We start from the raw sequence: 25,205 nt of genomic DNA, 5'->3' as shown, positions 1-25,205 counted from the left end.
TTATTTTTTGGAGAATGATAAAAATTTTAAATAATAATATTATTTATATAAATATTAATGCTATCAATAAGATTTAATTTTTTTTAAGAACTGAAATATATTAAGAATATACAAGGTTTACTGGAAAAAAATATTCAAAGCATAACAAAAAATATATCTCAAGTAAAATAAAACGAATTCTAGTAGAGATGCTACAATCATATTCATTTTAAGAACTATAAATGGAAATATGTAAATTAGAATTTAAAATAAGTAAACATTATATTAATTTACAAAATTATGCGAAAAATGAAAGTTATTTACTGCAAAGTGAGAAAGAAAATATGCAACATTTTATGCTACCGTCTCATCTTTCCAATTGCACATATGTAAAGAATATAATCTAATTTTACGGTGAAAAGCAGAAAAAAAAAATTTCTTTATGTAATTTTATACGATAAAATAACAGAAAAATATTCTATAAATGAATTATAAGAAATATAATACATATATATATATGCTTACATCAACGAACTTGAAAATTGGAAAATTAAATTATTCATAAACAAAAGGGAATACTATTTACAAATTTAAAAAACTCCTAGAAAGAAAGTAATTGAATATAAAAATAATGTATTAATCAATTTTAACAACAATTTTATCAAAGCCTCTTTCCTTCTTTTTATAAAAAATTTTATATGATAAAATAATAAAGATTTTGAAGTATGAAATGTATATATAATTGTATTATTGAAAAAATGAAAAAAAATAAATGATATATTTTATTATATCAGGAAAATATTAATAAAAAAAATAAATAAAATGAAAAATTGTTTTAATTTATTTTCATTATTTCATATTTATTTTAATATTTTTATTTAAATGTTTTTTATATATTTTAATAAAAATTAATTTTTAGCTCTTTTTCCGAACAATTTTTGTTTTTAAATAAAAAATTATTACATATATAATGAGCATAAAAATTTTTTAAACTTAATTTTTAAAACATTTGATAGAAGCATACTATATATATTTATGTACAAGTGTATATAAAATATTATATATATTATGAAAATAATAATTTTTTAACTTTAATTTTTAAAATATTTTAGAGAAAATTATACTATAGTAGTCTATAATTATGTACACGTGTATATAAAAATGCTTTTCACAAAAAAATTTGCACATAAAATTATATACATTTATTTAAAATACTTTATATGTGTGAAACATTACAGAATATTGATAACTCTACTTATCTATTTATATGTTATATATATTCACTATTATATGATAATTATAATAATTTATTTTGTTTATGTGAATTACAAAATCACATAAAAATAGAACATTTAATGAAATATTACATCCATAAAAAAATTATGTGAACACTACTTTTATTAAAAAAAATAATTTTTTTTGCAAAAAGATATAAATAAAAAAAAATACATCGAAATATAATAAATATTTTTAATTTATCATAAATTAATTTATTTCTAATATCTCCTATTAAGCCCGAATATACCATTATTATGAGCAGTTATACTTAAAACATTTTATTCTGCCTTATTTTATTTGTTTTCAATTGTAATTAAAATTTTCATTTTTATTATAAAGCAAATATTTAAACAAAAAAAAAAATGTAAAGAAAACATGTTTCTTAAATGGGAATTTTATCCTTTATAAAAAAAAAAAAATATTTTAACACAAACATATTTTTATATAAAAAATTGAATTAAAAATTTTATTTACATATATATAAGGTATTGTTATTTATTTTTTGAAAATTTTGTTATTATTTTTAAATAATTTTGGTTTTTCCATAAATGAATACATTTTAACTATTTTATGAATACACAAAAAAAAAAAAAAAAAAAAGAAAATGATTAGCAATAACATACTTTTTATAAAATAAAAATTAAAAAAAGAAAAATTAAGAATATTTCAGATAAAATATTATTATAATATAGAAAAATAAAATTGGTATACTATATTTTTCGATTGTTTCTTCTATTTTTTTTTTTTTGTAAAGAAAACGTAAAAAGAAAAATAAAAAATAAATTAAATAAAAAAAAAGATTTTTCAATAATTGCCTCTTTTATTTAGTATGAAAAATAAAAGATGATTAATACAAGAAAATTATTTTGGTTATTTACAAATAATGTATGAACTTTTATTTTTCTTTACTTTTTTTTTCATTCTTTTACTCAATTAAGCTTGGGAATAAAAGCATTTTTATGTGTTAAAACTTTAGTTCAATTGAATTTTTAAGAATTTTACGGAAGTAAAGAATTTAAAAAGTTTCAATTTATCATAAAAATGTTTAATTTTTAATTATACAAACTTTTTCATTTTTACTATTTTTGCATATATAGAAAAAGAAAATTTAAAGATATACTTTTTTTTTTTTGACCATTTTGATGTAATGCTAATATAAATATCCGTTAAATAAAAGTATAGATCAGATAATTAATTCAACATATTTTGTAATAAATAGGAAAAAAAAATATTACGAACCTATGATAATTTTAAAAATATATCATTTTCAATTTACAGATAAAAAAAAAATGGCACTTTTATTATTTAGAGATTGACTAAAAATTAGGAGATAATATTTATTTAGTGGAAGTAAGAATTACAAAAGTAATATAAATCATAATGATAGCAAAAATATATAATAGAAAATAAATATATTTCAATTTTTTGAATCTTTTTTTAATAAAAAATGAAAAGAAAATTTTTTTTTACGCAGTATTGAAATTCACATCAACCACTGAATGTATATTTATTTTACTTTTTTTGATATGAGTGTGCATATATATACATTTTTAATTTATTAATTTTTGTGTAAAATTTTTTTCTTTATTTTTACATAAATTAAGTGTACTTAAAATTGTGTTGACTTTTATAATTTTATTATAGATTATTAAATATAAAAAATTAAATTAAAATAGACAAAATAGATTTTTATATAAATAAAAGGGATATAGCTTATGTAAAAAAAAATAATATTAAAAATATTTTACATTAAATATATAAAAGAACAAATATAAAAATTTTTTAATTGTTGCAAATTACAAAATTAACTGAATCAAAGTCATCTGAATTTTAACACTTAAAGTAAATCTTACAAAAAGGTTTTATTTTAATATTTTTATAATATTAAATTACAATTTATTGATTTATAATTTTTTTACAATTAGAATAATTAATAAAAATATATTATTTTATATGGTATAATAAATTATAATTTTATTTTTCTTATAATAATAATTAAGAAAGGAAGGAAATAAAAGTACATTTGAGCGTATTATGATTACGTTATATATATATATATATATATATAATCACTTTTTTATCACATTGATTTGAATAAGAAGTTAAAAATTCATTTTACTATATTATTGAACACTAAGAATTCATTGAAACCTTCGTAATATATGATCATTATTTGTTCAAAAATCGCTCAAATGAGAAAAAATAATATATATTTTGATAATAAATGGATTCATTCTTACGTTTAAATACATGTTTGCATATATTTTAACCTTTTGAAACTAAAAAAAAATATAATTGAGAAAAGAAGAATTAAAGAAAAGAGAGAGAAAAAAATTTAATGAAAAAAAAAAATAACGAAAGAGAACCGAAAAAAAAAGAAAAAATGTAAATAAAGGGAACCGGAAGAAGGAAATAAGAAAAGAAAGATAAAATACTCAAGAAATATAATATAAAGATATAATTAATAACATATGTTTAAATGAATAGTTTTGTAGAATTATAAATTTTTTTCTATTTAAAGTACCTATTTATGATTTGATGATTGAAATATTAATACAATGTAGGGAGGAAACAAATAAAAAAAGTAAATAATAAATAATTATAGTGATTAAGAAAACAAATATAAAAATAAGCAATCAAATGAATGAAACGAACCCTTGAAAAATAAAAGGAATTACATGTAAAAAGAATATTCTTTGGTACAAAAATTATAAAGTGGAAATAGTAGGGATGTTGCATTCTAAACACTTATAAAATTTACGAAATTTTTTATATAAAAGAAGTGCAAAAACGAAAAAGTAAATTTTAAAATAAAAAATTTAAATAAATGTTTATGACTTTTTATCATTTAACAATAATAAAAATAAAAAATAAGTTTATAAATCATGGTTTATTTAAAAAAAAAGGTATTATTAAAAAAATACCTACTGAATTCAAGAATTAATATCAAATAAATCTTGTTTTATAAGAAAACTAGAACTAATTTAACATCTTAAACAACATGAACTTATACAGATATATTTTTTCATATTAAGGAATAAAAAAAATAAAATTTATTGCTCATAGAACCTTTTTTTCAATTTAATGATTTTATGTAATTATATTAATGAAATGTTATTTTATGATGTGTAATAAAAAAATGAATATTTTGTAAATAATTTATCATTTAAATATATATTTTTTTTCATAATACCACTTCAATTTTTACGTTGTGTTAATTTCAATTTGAAATAGTTTGACTTATATAATTTTTATGTTTTTTAAAATTCTTAATTTATGTTACTACATTATGTATTTTATTCTTATAATATCTTAAGATTATTTAATATATATTTCTTTGTTTTCATCTTAATGCTATTATGCTTTTAAAAAAATGCACAATTTATATCATTATTTTATTTTTAAAATTATGTTTTAAAAATAAATAATTTATGTTTCTTTTATTTGAATATTCCTTCCGTACCTTTAAACTGTGGCTATAATGATATTACTTTTTGTTCGTTACATTTGCATTTTAATTTATATTATTTAGCACATATATATGATTCAGTAAAAATTATTTAATACAAGAGTTTTAATAAATATATATTTAATGTATTAATATATTTTAAAAACTTCAACAAAAATTAACACTTTTTTAGTATTTTTTATTTTAATAGTTAAGTTTCCGTGGTTTTGTATTTAGTATTTAAATATAGAAATATATAAGTAGACATATAATTTTTTATTTTGCAATTTTTTAATAGTATTTGTGCATGTTTGCTTTATTTTATAATCCTTTTATCTAATATTTTTATAATAATAATATTTTATGATCAGATTAAATTTTTTTTTTTTAAAATATATAACACATATTTATTGTTTGTGTTTTTAGCTTAATGTATGTAATGCATATATTATAAGAAGAAAAATGTAAAATAAAAATACGGAATTAAAAATTTTATTAAAAGAAGACTATATATAAACAAAAAAGAGCTTAATAAGAATAATAAAGAAGAAGAAATTAAGTATGTGCCGTGGCTCAGCTCTATAACTTTTCATTGGTTAACATAGTTGTTGAATAGTCTTAAATAATATGAAATTAAATTTCCTAAAATTCCTAAAAATGATAATGTTGAATATTATATATTTAAATTAGAACAAAATTTAAGAATATATATGTATAAAAGAATCAGGTTTTAATAATTATTTTTATAAAAATAAAATTTCAATGTTTAAAATCATTATGATTCTAAGAAAATAAGCACAAATGAAGAATATAATATTATGTTTATTATAGTATTATTTTCTCAGTTTTTTAAAAATTTAAACTTAACACAATTTCAATTTTTATTTTTAATACTTTACATACTTTATTTATAATTATTTCATTGGGATATATAGATAAATATATGCTGCTACTGAATGTTGAAATGATTCAATAATTTCCTCTATTTTTTAATAATTCGAAATTGTTATTTTGATTATTTGTAATTATTTTATTATTATCAAAATTTTTTTTAAGTCTACTTTGAATCTTTATTATTACAAGCTTTTATTATATATTGAAATACCATTAATTATTTTTTTATATAATATTAATTTATATAGTTGTAACGATTTAATAAACTATTATGTAAGCGAAAATCGAGGAAAAATTTCAGGTTTTAGAGCAGATAAAATAAAAAAAAGTATTTCATGTGATACTTTCAATAACATTTTTTCTTGTAAAAATAAATTTTATGAAGAAAATTATGATAATATATAAGGCAAATAATATTATGTAATTAACTTCTTTGAACAAAAAAGAAAGTGAGAAAAAGAAAAGAAGTAAAAATAGAGAATCTATCTGATAGACATTTATAATGTTATTTTTTCTGATGTACCCTCTTTAGATCTTTTTCATTGGCTCAATTATTCAATTCTATAATAAATTAGTTAAATTTTATATGCTTTTATATGTTTTTTACTTAAAATGGGATAAAACACAGTTCTTAACATAGTATTGTTATCTGCTGTGATATATAGCACAATGCTTTTATTTGTTTACTTAACAAGTTTATTTAAGAGCAAATATTTGAAATATAGAGATGGAATAATTGATAATATGGAGAATATATAAAAAGAATTTAAGTTAAAAATGTTTAATTGAGGATCTGTTGTTTTTAATTATGTAAATTATTTCGAAAAAAAGGAAATGAAATTTTATAATATAAGATTTTTATTTGCGAACTGTAGAAATTTACATAAATGCAATATCAGCTGATATAATTAAGGAGGTGCTATTCATTTTTTTTATAAGAGAGAAACTAAATAATCAAAAGGAAATTCATTCTGGTTTTATTATTATTCCACTATTTTTTTGAAAATAATTAATTTCAATTGTTTTGAATTTTCCAAATTTAATGAATAACCCAATAGAAGATGTAGTAAAAACTAGGTGCATAAATAAATATATTTTTCACCATATATATTGCATTGATATTAATAATAATTTTAAATATATTTTAAAAAGTAATAATGATTATAATATTTCAGATGTTGAAACATTTCTTGAGAATGAAGTAGAGAATTCTAAAAATAGAGAAAATCATAATTAGAAAAAAGTAGGTTTGTAAAATTTTTTCCTTTTCTCTTTTTTTAAGAAAAAAAATGAAAGTGTAAATAAAATAAATAGAGAAATATTAGTAGAATTATATTGCGATGTAGATGAACACACAGAAAAAAAATATTTCGAATTCACAGTGAATTACCAAAATAACTCTAATAGTATTCATCCTAAATGTAAGGAAAACAAAATAATGGCAGTAATAAAGGAGAAAGAAATTGATAATATAATAAAATTAAAGAGTTGTTCTTTTAGTATAATTAAAAAATATAATATGACCATTATATTTTGAAAAATATAAATTTTAAAAATCAGCGCTTTATCAATAATTATAGGAAATATTATATCAGGTAAAACTTCTTTCTTTCAATTCATTTTTGGGGATCTTATATTAACTTATGGATGTGTGCATATTTAAATTTTATTGTATAATATGCTAATTCTATATATTCCTTAGCATACATGAGTATCATTTGGAAATATTATATCAATAATTTTATTTTGCAATGAATATAATTCATTTATTTATTGTAATATAATTATTCAAATTCATCTATTTCATAGCATAAAATCACTTAAAAATGAGTTTATTATGTATATAAACTATGAACACAATTTAAGCAAAGTGCAAAAAACAAAAATTTGTTTATCAAGAGTTCTATATCATTACTATATGCATACACAAAGATTAAGTTCTGATTATGAAGAGGAAAGAAATATAAGAAAAGGATTTAAAAAAGGATTAAGTACATGTGATTTAATAAATGATAATAGCAATAAAATCGATGAGATTATTCAGAGTTCCATTCATTAGTTATGTTAAAAATATCTTTAGAGAAAAGTATTTCTTATTTATATTTACTTGATGTTTTTATGTTTCTAGATCCATTTATCCCTAAATATATTTTATAATTTTTTTTGCAGAGAAGATGAAAATAAATGTTTTAGGGATAATTATAGTTTTGTCGTAAATATGATTAAAAATACCTTTAAGATTTAACTGATGAAATTCTTAATAATATTCAATATAAAATAAATATTTATGAATTAGAAAATTGTAATTTACATTTTTGGTCAATCAATAAATTCATTGCCCTTAATTAATATGCAGTTTTAATTTTTGCCTTGATAAAACTTATTTATATGTACTTGATTAATTGAATAGCACTAACCAATTAGTAAGACCAAATTTTATTTTGTCTTACCTAAGAGTACATTGCTTGTAAAAGCTAAAGTACTATCACTGTAACCAACTTAGTGTGTCTAATAAAAGTTTTTTTTAAGATGCATCTCTGTTATAATTATAGTAATGCTTTTTTAATTTTTTTTATTAATTTTTTTTTTGGAGGAAGGGGAATTTTTTTTGTTTGAAAGTAATGAATAAAAAAAGGACGACAATTAGATTGCGCCAATTAAATGTTAATTTATTATATATTTTAGTTTTTAAAAGTGATTTAATTAATTTTGCATTATATAGAAACTTTATTACAAAATTATAAAGGAATATTAAAATATGTATTAACTTGGATATTCATCACTTTTATTAAAATCGTTGAATAACCAATTAATAAATCAATTGGACTAAATATGTTTATGCATAAAAGAAAATAATTTAAATAAAAAAAATTAAGAAGAGATATAAAATTAAAAATTTTATTTTAACTGAGACAAATGTGATAAAAAAAATTATGATATTAAATATAACAAATTAACACAATTAAAGAGGCCAAAAACTTTTGTTATTCTTTTAAAATAAATAATATTTTTACACAACACAATATAGAAAGTACAATAATTGCATCAACACGTTTAGAAAATGATACAATGAATAGTAATAATGAAAATAAAAATGATGATAATGTTAATGAAAATTGGTAGAAGAAAATAATTTACTTTTACATGAAAATATCAATAAAAGTTTATCATTATAATTAGAACATAATGAGAATGTAGATATTTCATGCATTGTTGATAATCAACATTAGTCATTTTTAAAGGAAAGATACAATTGAAAACATGTATATAGTATTTAAGGCACGTTGGATATATATTAATATTCTATATAATATTTTTTAATGCTTATATTTGTTTTTACAAAAAAAATAAAAAATTTCATGTTATACATGATTAGTATAATTTCAAGAAATGAAAAAAAATATACAGATGAAATTCTACAGGAGAAAGCTAAATATTTGCATTTATTTGTATTATTACCAATAATATCAGTAATCGCTTTCTTTATTTGTTTTATGTTGAAAATGCATAGGGTCTTGTAGTTATCAATGAGAATTTACACAAATGTGTTGAATATCTTACATGTTCCAGTATATGTATATTATAATAATAATTTAGGTAATATTATAAAGAGGTTTATAACTTATATTAATTCATTGGGTTATAGATTTTTAAAGAACATATGTGAAGCAATTTTTGTTTTCTCTTGACCTCTTTTGTTTTCCATTTTGTTAGTTTGTGCGATGAAGGATATTACTTTAATTTTTCCTTGTAATGTCATATTAATTTATTTTTATTTTTTTAAAAAATATTCAGCACTTAAAAAGCCCAAATTGATTACTTAAGGGATCAATCTTCTTCATTTAATATGTAGAGTAATACTATATTAGGAAAAAATATAATTAATTATATAAAAAGAATTCCTACTTTTTAAATATACATGAAGGTCATATAGTTATTTTTAAAAATTATAATCTTTTAAAGTATTCAATAACTATATGGGTTTCTTTTTATACGGAGTTTATTATTTTAATATTAACCGCTTATTTTATGATATATCCTCATTTATTTTTTAATATAATTCCTAATTTTCATAAAGAAACTAATGGGAAAATTACAAGCACAATTGGGCTTTGCATTACATTTTCCTCAAGAATTGGTATAATTATAAAAATTCTCTTATGTTATTATACATAAGTGGGGAAAGAGATATGCTGTATACAACGATTAAAAGAATTCTCCAAAATACCTAATGAAGAACATTGCTTAGATGTAGAAAATGAAGAAAAAATATTGAAGTACAAAAAAAAAGGAAAACAAAAATATCTCTAGTTATTTAAATGAAAAATTATCCTTTAGTAAAAACATGGATCTCTTTTATGTAGATGAATCAAAAAAGTGTGGTATTTACCTTGAAAATATTCTTGTAGGTTACAAGAGAAATATACTTTTATGTAAAAAAAAATAATACTTACCACTATGTAGATGAAGAATCATCTTTAAAAAATATTAATGTTTATTCATTTAAGAATCAAAAAGTTAGGATAGCAGATAAATCAGGATCAGGGAAAAACACCATAACTTTATCTATTTTAGGTTTACTTCATACTAATGAGGAAAAAATAACAATAAAAGGAAGAGATAAAAATTTATGAAAAAAAAAAAAAAATAATATTATTGGTGTTTTACAACAATTATTCTTTTTTTTTTTTAATTGGAATGTATGAATGTTTATTTATCTTTATCAGGAATTTAGTGACGAAGAAATGATTGATGCTTTTAAATTAATTATTATAAATTCAAGTCTTAGAAATATAGGTAAGTATATAAATGAACAAAAAAAAAAAGGAAAATAAAGATAGAAAAAGCACAAAAGAAAAAATTAATGATTTAACCAGTATCATTACTTTAACGGACGAATGTATATGATATTTGTCATTAGTTAGACTTTTTTTAAATATATATAAATATAAATTAATATTAATTGATGAAATTCCTATTGTTAATTTTAATAAAATTGACTCGAAATGGAACAATTTTTTTTTTAGGTAAAATAAAACCATTTAATTATATAATAAGAAATTGCTTTCAAAATAATACAGTTATAATTATTTCTCATAACGCGAATACATTATCATGTTGTGACTTCGTTTATGTTATAAGAAAAGAAGTAGCTTATAGATATGATTGTAAGAGCATAAGAACACAGTCAGAATTAGCACATATGTTAGAAAAAGATGATTAAAGTTATATATGTATTTATGAGTATGTGTATTATATAAATATCCATTAAATAAAATAAAAATAATTTATATTTATTAAAACATTGCAGTATCCTTTTATTAATATGCATTTATTTTTATTTTTATCATTATATTTACAGTTAATACTCAAAATTTTATTTATTAATTGATAGCTTATATATGATATTTTATTCTTTCCTAAGAATAAAAAGAAAAAGGATAAAATAATATAAAAATTTGAGAATATAAACATTAAAGAGGAAATAAAAAAAAAAAATTTTTTTTTTGTTATAAATATACTTAAATAATATTACGTATTCTAATTTTAATTTAGAATTTGGCAATTTCATTTGAAAATTCACTTTCATAATTGATAATTTATGAAGAAATTGACATGATAGGGAGATCAACATAAAAATAATAAAATATATAAAAAATTCCACTTTATATTTTAATGCAAATTTAAGAAAATAAAAATGATTATAAATGTAAATCAATGAGAAATAGTTTATAAGCATAAAAAATTTTGCATATTACACTTTATGAAGATTAAATAATGGCAAAATGAACCAAGAAATATAATTATCAAAAATATTCTGAAATTTATGTGAGCTTAAATATATACTCGCGAAAATAAAATATATTTTTTTTAGAAAATAAAATTATATCTTTTTTTTAATAAAAGGAAGATATTTATTTTTACAAAAAAAAGCCATAATGAAACGTTGATTTTTTTTAAAATTAAAAAAATATTTATATTATTAATGAAAAAGAAATTTATAAGAGTTTTCTTATAAAATTTTATTTTACCTTTTTTTATTTAAATTTGTATTCCCTTAATAATATATATATTTCATATAATTTTTTTTTTTTCGTTACCGTGTATGATTTTTACAATTTTTTAAAAATTAACAGCCGTTTATTCACATATTGAAATAACTTACAAAATATGTTTAATCTAAATATTATAATTTTTTAGATATGCAATGAAGGCACAACAAAAATCTTTCAGCAAATTCAATGAAAAACTAATATATTGAAAGAATAATAGTAATAGAATAGTCTTTTTTTTCTTTTTTTTTAACTCGTTAATATATGCACATGAATATATATAAATATTAACAAAATTTTGCTTAAAAATGTTCGTTAAAATTTACGACTATATATAAATATGATCATTTATTTATATTAGCTTTTAAATAAAAAGTTTATTATTTTCACAAAGAGTTTTACTTTTATAAAAATTGGAACCTCTTTTATATTGCATAAAAATGAAATATTAGTAGTAATTTTAGTACAAGAAAATTTTTATTAATCTTTTTAATACATTTTTTTTTTTTACCTATGTAAGTAAAAATATATTTTTTTTTTCATGATTTCAGTGGTATGTTTTTTGTACTTTTATGTAAATCTGATTAGTTTCTTTCCATCTACTATATAATTTTAAGAAAACACTTTTTTTTTAAATTAAATTTGGTATTATAAAATACTTATTCATTATATTAAACTCTCGAAGGAACAATATAATAATACGAGAAGTTAAAAGTGAAAAATAATACTGGATAATAGGAGGATGAAAAATATTTATATATATATATATGTATACAGATTATATCACAGTATAATTTAATAATATTATTATGGATTTTATTGTGGTATAGTAAATGTTCTTATTCAGAGTTATGAAAATTTTCATCTTTATTATAGGAGTATAGTAATTAAGGGCGCTCGTTCACCTTTTTAGCTTTTACAATAATAAAATATAGCATATAAATGTTACTGCATGTAAGATACTATAAAAGTGCATGTATAGAGATATGTATACTAAGAAACGTGTAACAATCTTTTATTATATAGATAAATATGTAGAAAAATATTTTGTAGATATGTTATTGGAATAGAAAGAAAAAAAAATTAAAATGTGTGTAATTATTTTTATAAAAATAAATATTATATTTTTTTATTTTAAAAAAATTAATTTCTTTTAATCAGCAAAATTATATATTTTTGTAGAATATTTTAGTAAATTATCAAAACTCATAAGTGAATAAAAATATTTATAACAAAACACTAAAATTAATATTTTAAAACAAATAAATTAGCTAAAAAATATTTTATTTATTTTATATTTTATTAATAATAATTTTTTTAAAAACAATTACATATAATAGAGTAATATTATAATACATAAAATTAGTAGGGATTGATCGAAATGCTCTTTATTAACTTGACTATTTAAAGTACCTTGAAATTATTCTAATGGATAATTAATAAGTCAGAATATTAAGAAACTTTATTTTCATGATATTAAAAATATTAGAAAGCTATCTTATTTTCTACTATGAAAATATTAATTTTTCATATTATGAAGGCAACTCAATTTAGAGTTACGGCAACTATGATAACAATTAATAAGATTGTATATTAACTTGTTTATTATATTGTTCTAGAGTATATATAAATGATATTCTGTATATTTGCAGGGCCAAAATCCGTGCAAGCTAAAACTCTCTAGATTTATGGGGACATAATATTGAGTATTGCTTAATAAAAGATATTATTAACATTTTATAACATAAAAGTTGCATATGTGGAAAATAGCGACTTAATCATGTATTAGCTAGTTTAAAAAAAAAAAGACCATTTTTTTTATTTTTTTGTGTGTTGATTTCTCTAAATTTATCTTCATTTAAAAAAAAACATTTATTATTTTGTTTTTTTTGAGAGATAATGGATTTTCATTGAAATTTTTTGTAAATTTTTTTTTTATTATCAAGTAGAATTAATTTTTAAACAATAAAAAAATTAAATATGAAATTTAAAAGAAAAACAAGCAGGACTTCATTTTCGTTAACAGTTAATTTTTACATATTTTTAAAATACAATTAATAAATATAATTAAACTTATTTGTTTTAATTATTTATTTTATATAATCAATAATTTTAATGAGGTTTAAATTTTTAATAAAAAAAAATAAAGGTATATTTTTATTAAAGTAAACAAATGCATTTAAAACAATAATTGCTCAATTATGTGAATTATATATACAAAATTTACATATTAATAGAAAAAGCAAAATAACAATTAAAATCATAAGAGATATCTCTCCACGCTCTTTATTGACTTGTTTGTTCAATACTCTAGCAAAGTTATTAAATAGCCAATTAATCATGTGTACATGTTCTTTATATATTTACATATTTTTTTTTTTTTTTTATGCATGTGCATATTATATGTATAATTTTTTTTAAAAAAAAATACATAATTTTACTAGAGATACATTTTTTACGACAAAGAAAATAGGTAATAAAATGTATCTCAATTATTTAGGGAAGATATAAAATATTTGGAATAAAAATATTAAGAAAGTATTTTTATTAAAGATATTATGCTTATATTTATATAAAACGTTTATTATATATAATGTGCATATATGAAGTTTCAAGGATGATATACTTTTAAATAATTAAATTCTTAACTAAAATGTTAAATTCATAATAAAAGTATTTATAACAATTTAACTTAGTAGAGAATTTTGTAAATTTTTTTTATTAATTAATTTATTAATTTTATAAAAGTCCTTGAACAACTGATTAATAAAACAGATAGCTATTATAAAATTAATGTTGATAATTTTCCGCATTTACATAGTTATGATATGAAGGTAAATAATAATTTAAATAAAATTTATATAGAAATAAATACAGAACTATTTTAATTTAGTATATATTTTTTATGATATAAAATAAATTAAAATTCATCGAGAAGATATATATCTTTCTATATCAACAGAGAGTAATAGCAAAAATAAAAACGTAGAATAATAAAAATTACATATTAGAATATAAAAAAAAATTTAATAAAAAATTTCATTAGTACATATATAAAACTATATAATATGGAATCCAATATGTAAAATTTATTTTTCTTTACTTACATTTGTTTTTATATTTTTTTTTTTGTACTTTTCTTTTAGATTATTCTTATTTTTCATGTTATGTGTCTTCAGTAATACGCAAGATGCCTTAATCTAAATGACAATACATGATAGATAAAGAAAAATAAATTATGTAAATCATAAATTTTTGAAATATAAGACGTTAAAAATCCTAAAAACAATGTAAAAAAAAAATTAAATGCTCGTGATTTCCATAGTCTTGATTTATTAATTGCCTGTTTAATGACTTTACTAGAATATTAAACAAACAAGTTAATAAAGAGTATGTATAACTACATATACTGATTTTTAGTATATGTACTTATACTATACGTAGAAATATTTATCATATATAACATTTAATTTGAATTAAGAAATTCTATATTGTTTAACAGACATATATTTGCTTTGGCAAATGTATACTTATTTACAAAGAATAGATATATTCTTCTAACTTAGAAACACACACAAATTAAATTCTAAGTTATTCACTATTATTTCAAAATATACAAATCGGGTATATCACAAACATTATACTTTTTATTTATCAAAAAAAATAAAAATTTTTTTTATAGTCACTTTTATACATTAACATTTATATTTTCAATTAAAAATTAGTTCTTCCCTCAACTAAAAAGAAACTCCAAAAAAAAAATTATTAAATCTTTTTAATAATTACAAAGATATATAAAGAATAAAATAAATAAAAAAAAAATAGCTATATATATATATATTTTTTTTTTTTTTAACTAGCATCATTGCATGGCTGACTTGTACTTTTCTAACTAGGAAGCTTGCTTAATATATTATAGAAGGTTAACGTCTTTTAACCATATCTCAATGAATTTATTTATTATATTTTACAATAACCTAGGTTTATATTCATTTGTTATACTTTTAACATGAGCAAAATATATTCTTATAAAAGGATATTTGTTTAATATAATTGGATGTATCATAAATATTTTTATATAATGTGAATACATTCAATTAAAAAAAAATAAAAATAAAAATAAAATTACAAAAATATATAGAAAAAATATATATATATAAACGATAATGATATATTTTAGGTTATATTTTTTAAAAAAATAAGTTATTAATAAAATAATGACCTAATTTTTGTTATTTTTCTTAAAATAATAATGAAGATATATGAGTTTGTTCATAATACATATTTGAATAATATTATTAATGATTATTTTTTAATTATGATGAAATAATATTACACTTATTTGGAAGTTAATAACATAAAAAATCAACAGAAATAAAAATTGAAAAAATACAATATCATAGAAATTGAGAAAAAAAATGTGTTTCAAAATATGTTCTACTATATATATTTCTATGTGAAAGAAAAATTTAAATGAAATAAGAATAAATTAAATATAAAAAATTAAAAGGAACTTTGTATTATAGAATAAGAATAAATGAAATTGGAAGTGAAAGTGGAACTATAAAAATTCCAAGTATTTCTTTGATATAAATGAATATGTTTTATAATATTAGTAATCTTAAAAATGATTTAGAAAATTTATAGTATTAACAAAAACAAAAAAAAAAAATTATAATAAAATAACTTGGAAAAGCATTTAATTTAAATTATAAGAGAGAAGCGATAAATATATATGGAAACAAAAAGGAAAAAGGAAAAAATATAATTAAAACATAGTAAAGCAAAAAAGTTATAAATTGAAAAAGGATAAAAATAAAAAATTAAAATAAACCAATAAAAAAAATGTAATTAAATTAGGAATAAAATAATAAAAGTAAATAAAGGTTCAATTTAATGAAAAAAAAGAAGTTATGGAAATAAATAAACAAAAAAAAAATGGATAAATTATAAATAAAATAATAAAAAAAAATAAAGCTAAATTAGAAATAAACTAATAGAAAAAATAAATATAGGTTTATAAAAAATTAAAATAAAAGTTAACCGGAAAAAAGTAAAAATTATAATATGAAATATGTAAAGAACCAATAAAAAAAAATAAAATAAAAATTTTTAAAGAATAAAATTAAAAATAAATTAATAGATATAGAAAAAAGATAATAAAAATAAAATGAAGTTAAAAAAAAATTGATAAAATTCTAAAAAAAATTCGGGAATATTTTTACATAGGTAACAAAAATGTTTTCTTGAAAAAAAAAATACTATAGTTCTTACAAGAAATATATTTTTTATTTTTACGTATATACTCTATTCATTTTTTAGATAATTTTTGTTAAAAATAAGATAATATATTTGTCTCATTTAAATTTAAATGAAAGCAAAAAAAGTATTCTATCTTATTAATTTCACATTATTTGTTTGTTTGCCAATATTATACCTTTTCAATGTATGCTTAGTTAGTAATCATAATCCTCATATATTAAATACAGTAAATAGAATATGGAGAAATGAAAGTACAAGAAAGTCATTAATGTTAGGAGAAAATTATCCAGAAACAAATGAACATAGAGAAAAAGTATATTGTCTTGAAGGTAAAGGAAAAGAAGAATCAATATTAGAAGGAAAACAGGTACAAGAAAAGAAACTTCAAGAAGGGAGAAGAATAGAAACAGGAGTAAAAAATTCAGCAAAAGCAGGATTAGAAGTAGGATCTGCCAAAGGAATAAAAGTTTCAAAAAAAACAGAATTGGGAGTTGGATCCCTAAAAGGAATTGGGTCAACAGCAGGACCTACAAGAACTGTAAAAGTTCCAACTGGAACAGAATCAAGAATAATAAGAGATGTAACAGGAAATCATTCAGGAGTAGGATCTAAAACAGGAGTAAAAGCTTCAAAAGTAACAGGATTAAGAGTAGGATCTATAGATGGATCAAATAGTTCAATAAATCCAGGATTAAGAGTAGGAAATATAACAGGATCAAAAGATTCAGCAGAAACAGGATTGGAAGTAGGATCTGTAACAAGAAACAGGCCACAAATGAAATCTAAAGTTATTGTAAAAGTTCCAATAGAATCAAAAGCTTCAATTAAAACTGAATTTAGAGTAAGATCTACAGGATCGAGAGATCTAACAGGAGCAGGACTAAATGTAGAATCTAAAATATCAGAAGATTCAACAGGAACAGGAATAAAAGTAGGATCTACGAGATCGAGAGTTTCAACAGAAACAGGAACAAAAGTAGGATCGACGAGATCGAGAGTTTCAACAGGAACAGGAGTAAAAGTAGGATGGACGAGATCGAGAGATTTAACAGGAGCAGGACTAAATGTAGAGTCTAAAATATCAGAAGATTCAACAGAAACAGGAATAAAAGTAGAATCTACTAGATCAAGAGTTTCAACGGGTACGGGAATAAATGTAGGATCTACTAGATCAAGAGTTTCAACAGGTACGGGAATAAATGTAGGATCTACTAGATCAAGAGTTTCAACAGGTACGGGAATAAATGTAGGATCTACTAGATCAAGAGTTTCAACAGGTACGGGAATAAATGTAGGATCTACAATATCAGGAACTTCAACAGGAACGGGAATAAAAGTAGGATCTACGAGATCGAGAGTTTCAACAGGAACAGGAATAAAAGTAGGATCTACAATATCAGGAACTTCAACAGGAACAGGAATAAAAGTAGGATCTACAATATCAGGAACTTCAACAGAAACAGGAATAAAAGTAGGATCTAAAATTTCAGGAAATTCAACAGGAACAGGAATAAAAGTAGGATCTACAAGATCGAGAGTTTCAACAGGAACAGGAATAAAAGTAGAATCTACAACAAATATGGGATTGGGAGAAAAATCTACAATTGAGGAGCAGGTTTCAATAGAAACTGGATTAGGAGCAGGGTCTAAAACAGAATCAAAAGCTTCAATGGGCATAGGATCAGGGTCTGAAACAGAATCAAAAGCTTCAACAGACATAGGATCAGGAGTGGGATCTACAGTGGGAGTAAAAGTTTCAAAAGGAACATGGTTAGAAGTAGAAGCTACACCAGGAGTAAAATTTCTAGTAGGAAGAAGGAAAGAAGTAGAATTTACAGCAGGGGGAAACGATGAAATAAAAAGAGTAGAGGCATCAGTACCAAAAGTAGTAGAAAAAATGAAAGAAATGTCAGAAAAAAAAAGGGATAAAAATAAGAATTCGAAGAAATCATCAGCTATTTCATTATCAAAGACAATATGTAATTTATCATCATCTTCAGGGAATATGAATAGCAAAAAGAAAAAAGGATGGAAATCAGCTTTAGTAGGGGGGGTAGCATCAGGAGTAGAGAAAGCAATTAAACAAAAACAGGGATGGAAAGGAATAGTGACAGTTGGAAAGTCGGGAGTAAAGGCAGTTGTATCAGAACTAATGGAAGGAGACACATTGGGAGGGGTATTAGTAGCAGGGGCTGTGGCAGCTGCAGGAGCAGCAATAGATGCTGCTAAAGAAAATAAAGGATGGAAAAAAGTAGTATCATCAAGTGCATTAGAAGGAGCTTCTACAATAGCGAAAAAAATAAATGAATGAAAAGAAGTATGAAAAGTGGAAAACGAAACAGATAAAAAATCAAAAATTTTAGAGAAAAATGATTTATAGTGAAATTTGTTGCATTTCATGTATTGGTATCTAAAGCAGAAGAAAATATATGGATTATAAATGAAAAATTTTTGGTGAAAGTAGGTGTATGATGGTAAATAAAACGGTTTATTATCTTTTTTAAATTCTTAATTTAATTTTTAAAATGTAATAGAGCAATCTTTCTTTATACATTCAATATAATTGGATGGTTTGTTTTCTTTTGTAAATATGAAATAATTTGCAGCGTATTTTCTCTTTTCTATATGTACAATTATTGACTAAAAGTTCCCTTTTTGGATGTAAAGTAATTAAGGGAATTTTTTTTCCCATTACACAGAAAATATTGAAAGTATTTTCACTAAAATAAAAAAAAAATTTTATTTAAATTTTTTTTTAGAATTTTTCTTGTTTTTTGGTGAACGAATTTGTTTTTTTTTAATTGTAAAGATTTAAAGTATTAGTTTTTTTATAATTTAGTTAATATTATATGATTGATATTATGTATCATATAATTTTAATCTAACAAAGGTTAATTAAGATAATTCGAATTATTTTGTTCCTTATTAATCAAATATTCAATAATTTTAAAGAAAATATTCAATGAACTAGCTAATAAAGCATTACCTAATTCTAAAGAAGAGAAATAGCGACAAGAAATAACGATGAAAGGCTAAATTTGAGTTTTGCAATTGAAATAATATAAAATTAAAAAATTCCTAAAGTAACAATTGAAAGAAAAGCCTTTTCCAGTAGAAGCGTTTATTCTAGTTCCAGTAGCATATATTAAAATTGTTGCAGTTAAAACACTCGTAGTTGAATTTCGAAGAATCAATTTTTAAGGTAATACTTTATCGGATATGTGTTAAGTAGTGTTTCGATGCATATTTTCCACATTCCTGATAATACGTGTTCTTTAAAATACGATAGGTTCTTTTTAAAAATTCTTCGTTGCTCTATGTGATGGGAATTTTTGTTACTTTAAGTAAATTAGAGTGCTCAAAGAAAACAGCTTATAAAACAGCTAAAACTGTGTTTGAATACTACAACATGGAATAACAAAATTGAACAAGCTAAAATTTTTGTACTTTTTTCTTATTTTGGCTTAGTTACGATTAATAGAAGTAATTTGGGGGCATTCGTATTCAGATGCCAGAGGTGAAATTCTTAGATTTTCTGGAGACGAGCAACTGAGAAAATATTTGTCTAAAATACTTCCATTAATCAAGAACGAAAGTTAAGGGAGTGAAGACGATCAGATACCGTCGTAATCTTAACCATAAACTATGCCGACTAGGTGTTGGATGAAAGTGTAAAAAATAAAAGATGATCTAATGTAACAGTCAGATAATCTTTTAGCTTGCTTCCTTCGGTACCTTATAAGAAATCAAAGTCTTTGGATTCTGGGGAGAGTATCCGCGCAAGCGAGAAAGTTAAAAAGAATTGACGGAAGGAAGCCATCAGGAGTGGAGCTTTCTGATTAATTTGTCTCAACACGGGAAAACTCACTAGTTTAAGACAAGAGTATTATTAATAGATTAATAACTCTTTCTTGATTTCTTGGTGGTTTATGACAATTTTTAGTCTCTGATTATGATTTTTTTGGTTAATTCCTGCAACAAATGAGGTCTTAATCAGCTAAGCGGTAAACACAACATATTCGTGGGAAAATTGGAATATTGATTTATTAATTGCTTGTTTAATGACTTTACTAGAGTATTGAACAAACAAATTAATAAAGAGTATATATAACTAAACATATACTTTTATATATATATTGGCATTTTATAATGTATAATATTTATATTATACATTATTCTGTATCGCTTAACAGATATATGTTTACTTTTATAAATGTGTTTTTATTTACAAAGAATTAATTAGTATATCCTTTTAATTAAAAACAAACACACACTTTATAACAAATAAAAAAAGTTAAAACTCTGATTTATTCAATGTTATTTCAATATATACACATCAAGTACAACATAAACATTATAATTTTTCATATGTTAATTTTTATTTACGTAAAAATTAATTTCCTTTTTAATTAGAATAAACGTCAATCGACAATCAAAAAAACAAAATAATTTTCATTTTTTTTTTTAATTACAAAGATGTATATATAAATAAAATAAACAAAAAAAAAAATAACTTTATATATTTTTTTTTTTTAACTAAAGTTAGTTCATGGATGACTTATATTTTCCTGACTGGTAGCTTAGTTTATTTTACAAAAGGTTAATAACAATTTTTTTATTAATTAAATATAGATAAAAAATTACAAATAGCAGAAAATATTAGTATATTTTCTATATTTTTTTTTCCTTTTCTTTTTAATGTGTTTTTTTTTATCATGTTTCTTTTTTTTGCATAAAAATATACTTGCATGATTGCAAAGATCCTTAAAGGGGCATTGTGTGTCTAACACAAGAAAGTTTAAGACAGAAAGTCTATGATCATCTTGGATGAATTAATACACGTGTATGCTAAACTAATACATATAATGAGTTATTAAAAGTATACCTTTGTATATATATTTTCTACATATATGCATAAGGTTTAATTTTCCTCCATTGAAAAGAGTATATAATCTTTATCAATACATATTGTTATTGGAATAGATTATTGCAATTATTAATCTTGAAAGAAGAATGCCTAATAAGTATGATTCATCACATTGTTCTGATTACGTCTCTGACCTTTGTAAACACCGTCCATCATTCCTATCGACTGAAAGATGTGACAAATATTTTGGATAAGAAAAAATAAATTTATTTTTGTTATTTTAAGAAAAATTGTAAACACTACCTTTTAAAGGATGAAGGAGTTGTAACAAGGTTTCCCTCGGTAAACTTGCTCAAAAGTAATTATTATAAAATGAAAATACTCAATAATATCAATATACATATAATATATACATTATAATAGTATTTTTTTTATAGAAAAAGAATTTTAACAAATATTTAAACAATAATATATAATAATAAATAGAAAATGTCTATTATAAATCTTTTTCATATAGTTATAATTTCAATAGTTTACACAAAATATGCTTTACATTAAAATTGTGTTTTATGAAGTTATTATTTTAAATTGTATAATATTATGATATATAGAAGATTATATCATAACTATAGAAATTTAAGAAATAGCATAATCTTAGAGACGGATATTTTTGTTCCTACGGCGATAATGACTGCATTAAAATACAATAAGTAATGAAAATTGCAATGATTTTGAATCATCAAAATACTGAATGTAGACTACATCGATTGATTTTATAAGAATAATAGTACTCCCGCATTATCATGAATTTATACTTTATAGAAGGTTAAACTAATTTTTTATTATAACACACATTATTACGTATATATGCAGTGATGTATTTGTACATTATTAAAAAATTTACAACCGATTTATTGAATTTGTAATGCACGTATAAAAAGTTATAGATATAAAATGTTTATTTTAATCCTAGATATAGCAATGGGGAAGATATATGTTGTTATGTAATAATATTCAGGAGTATATTATTAATTTAAATGAAAACTACAGAGTATAACAATGTTAGGAAAGCAAGTTCTCCTAATTGAACCATATAATTAGGAGGAAGAAAAGAAATAAACTATAATTCCTTTAGTAATGACGAGTGAACTTAGAAAAGATCAAAAGGAAATTCTTTTTACCCTGCAAATACTATAAAAAGGGCATGTCGAGTCAATAATTTATCAAGTCTTATAATAAATAAAGGAAATGAACAAAAAAACTTTCTCATAAAGACTGTAAGGTCTATATTTTATATTATTTTATTTATTTTTGAATAATTCCCTAAAGAGTTGTTCTTTGAAAATGAAATGCACAGATGTGTGACATATTTCACATGGAACCGAATATGTGAAGACTAATAGCAAACAAGTACTGTAAGGGAAATATGAAATAATACTCAGGAATGAACAATTAAATAATACCTGAAATAGTTAAGATGGAATAGATTAAAAAAGAAAAAAAGTAAAATAGGAAAAGAAAATAATTTAATTTTTTTTTGCTTTCTTATTAAAAGAAACATCAAAGAACGAGAATAATTAATATAAAGCATATAACAAATAAATATATAAATATATATACATATTTAATATTTTTTCTATTATCCTTAGCTGAGGAGGGAAAATTATCTTTATAACAATAAAAAATAATAATTATTCTATTTAATGAGAAATATAAAAAAAGATAAAATTTTATTATATTATCTTTTTAAATTGTTTTTAAAAAATAATTTCTTAATACACTCTTACTAAAACACGAACCAAGGAGTCTAACAGGCATTCAAGTTTACATGAATAGTACAAAGCATTATAAAAAAATGTACACATAATTAATATAAATCTACATACATGCTGAAATAGTAAAAAAATTTTTTTTTTTATTAATTACATCGAATACCAGTAAACAATTATTCTTTATTGAGTAATAGCATATTTATTAGGACCATGGAGGCTTTTGAACTAAGCGTAATGAGAATGAAGTCATAAGAAAATATGATGGAAAATCAAATTAACACTGGAGTGCAATTCGTTTATTTCTATTACATTTATGGGAAAAAGACTAATCAAAAATCCTATTAGCTCATTTTCGAAAGGTATCTCAGGATCACTAGAGTTGACTAATATAATTTTACCAGATAGATTTAATGATTAGAGAAATCAGGGAAACAATTATCATCAACTTATTCTCAAATTCACGATATGGTCAATAAATAGTATTATTAGCCTATTTATATTAAGAATAAATAGCATTTACTAATTTAATTGTGAAAATAAAAATATTTGTTCAAATATGTACATCGCGCTATATACGGTATATATGCAAACTAATAAAAAGTATTTATATATGTGATCTCAAAATGATTTTATTTTATTTTTTTTCTGTATAATTTTCCCAAAAAAAATAAAAAAAATTAAATTAAGAAAATAATTTTTTTTTAGGGAAATAATTGGTGTGAGTGATACCAATTTAGTGTTCGCACTTTTATTTTATGTAAACAATTTAATTTTTAAAAATAAAGATAATAATTAATAAAAATTATTACAATAAGACAATTTATATTAACGATATTAATTAAGCAGTGTTCATATCAAATTAAGTGTAAACAATATAATATTAAAAATAATAGATAGTAATTTGTGATAAAAAAATATTGAGAAAGTGATTAAAATGAAATATAAGTTGAAATTTTAACTTAATTTATTAGTATATATAAAGAATACATAATTATCAATAAGAAATTATATTATTATTTGAAATATTCCAAGAGTATATAATCTGCCAAATAATAAATTGATAATATAATATATAAAATTTAGATAAAAAACATTTAAGATAAAAAAATTGTTATTAGATATTCAATAAGGAAAATCTTAATAGATGTATAGTAAATAAGAAGTTAAAAAGTGAAAACTGAGAAATTATATACCCAAACTTTTTTTAAAAATTTAATGAGAAAATATTTAATTAAATTTTTTTTTTACTTCGTTTTCTACTTTTTACGAGATATTATATTCCTCAAAATTACATGTAATAATTTGAATAAAATATTTAAAATATTTTCAAATTGTATATATATTTAATATTTTATAATTTGTGCTTATTATTATAGATCTAAAAGCAAACATAAATATATTTTTCCTTTTTTTTTTCATTAAAAAAAATAATTTTTATGTATATATGATTTATTAATTGATCATTAAAACACTTTTACATTAGTTTAAACAGCGAAAAAAAAACTTGTATTGGAATATAGACTAAGTTTGATATACTAATTATTTTAGTATGAATTTAAAATATAGGTTATTTAATTGTTTAATCATCTAAAAATATGTAAGTTTTAACACAAATTGCTTACAAAGTATGTAATAAGCACTTTATGTTAATA

The 25,205-nt window shown here is 20.4% G+C and overlaps 1 protein-coding gene, 2 non-coding genes and 1 pseudogene across 4 annotated transcripts; all 4 read left to right on the top strand.

Annotated features, from left to right (window-relative positions):
- Window positions 1-5,223: 5,223 nt before the first annotated feature.
- On the top strand, window positions 5,224-10,820 carry MRP (annotated as a pseudogene). Its single transcript is given in 23 exon segments — window positions 5,224-5,410; window positions 5,412-5,491; window positions 5,493-5,740; window positions 5,743-6,130; window positions 6,132-6,202; window positions 6,205-6,457; window positions 6,459-7,087; window positions 7,090-7,156; window positions 7,158-7,837; window positions 7,839-7,843; window positions 7,845-7,945; window positions 7,948-8,182; window positions 8,185-8,569; window positions 8,572-8,737; window positions 8,740-8,830; window positions 8,833-8,920; window positions 8,922-9,403; window positions 9,406-9,484; window positions 9,487-9,874; window positions 9,876-10,033; window positions 10,035-10,432; window positions 10,434-10,630; window positions 10,632-10,820. Coding segments are annotated over 23 exon segments (5,565 nt in total).
- A 6,203-nt stretch (window positions 10,821-17,023) lies between these two features.
- On the top strand, window positions 17,024-19,225 carry PRELSG_0028200 (conserved Plasmodium protein, unknown function; the record flags this gene model as incomplete). The annotated part of the gene is made up of 1 exon (XM_028675878.1): window positions 17,024-19,225. One exon carries the CDS (start codon window positions 17,024-17,026, stop codon window positions 19,223-19,225), a length of 2,202 nt encoding a protein of 733 aa, XP_028531181.1.
- Window positions 19,226-19,562: 337 nt separating this feature from the next.
- PRELSG_0028100 lies at window positions 19,563-21,231 on the top strand. The gene has a single exon (XR_003699252.1). It is a non-coding gene; the product is annotated as a ribosomal RNA (ribosomal RNA).
- Window positions 21,232-22,430: 1,199 nt separating this feature from the next.
- On the top strand, window positions 22,431-22,566 carry PRELSG_0028000. The gene has a single exon (XR_003699251.1). It is a non-coding gene; the product is annotated as a ribosomal RNA (ribosomal RNA).
- Window positions 22,567-25,205: the final 2,639 nt, after the last annotated feature.

Source organism: Plasmodium relictum (assembly GCF_900005765.1).
Source record: "Plasmodium relictum strain SGS1 genome assembly, contig: PRELSG_00_v1_423, whole genome shotgun sequence".
Classification (NCBI taxonomy): domain Eukaryota; phylum Apicomplexa; class Aconoidasida; order Haemosporida; family Plasmodiidae; genus Plasmodium; species Plasmodium relictum.
Note: the sequence above shows the minus strand (reverse complement) of the source record. Positions and strands in the feature narration are given on the sequence as shown.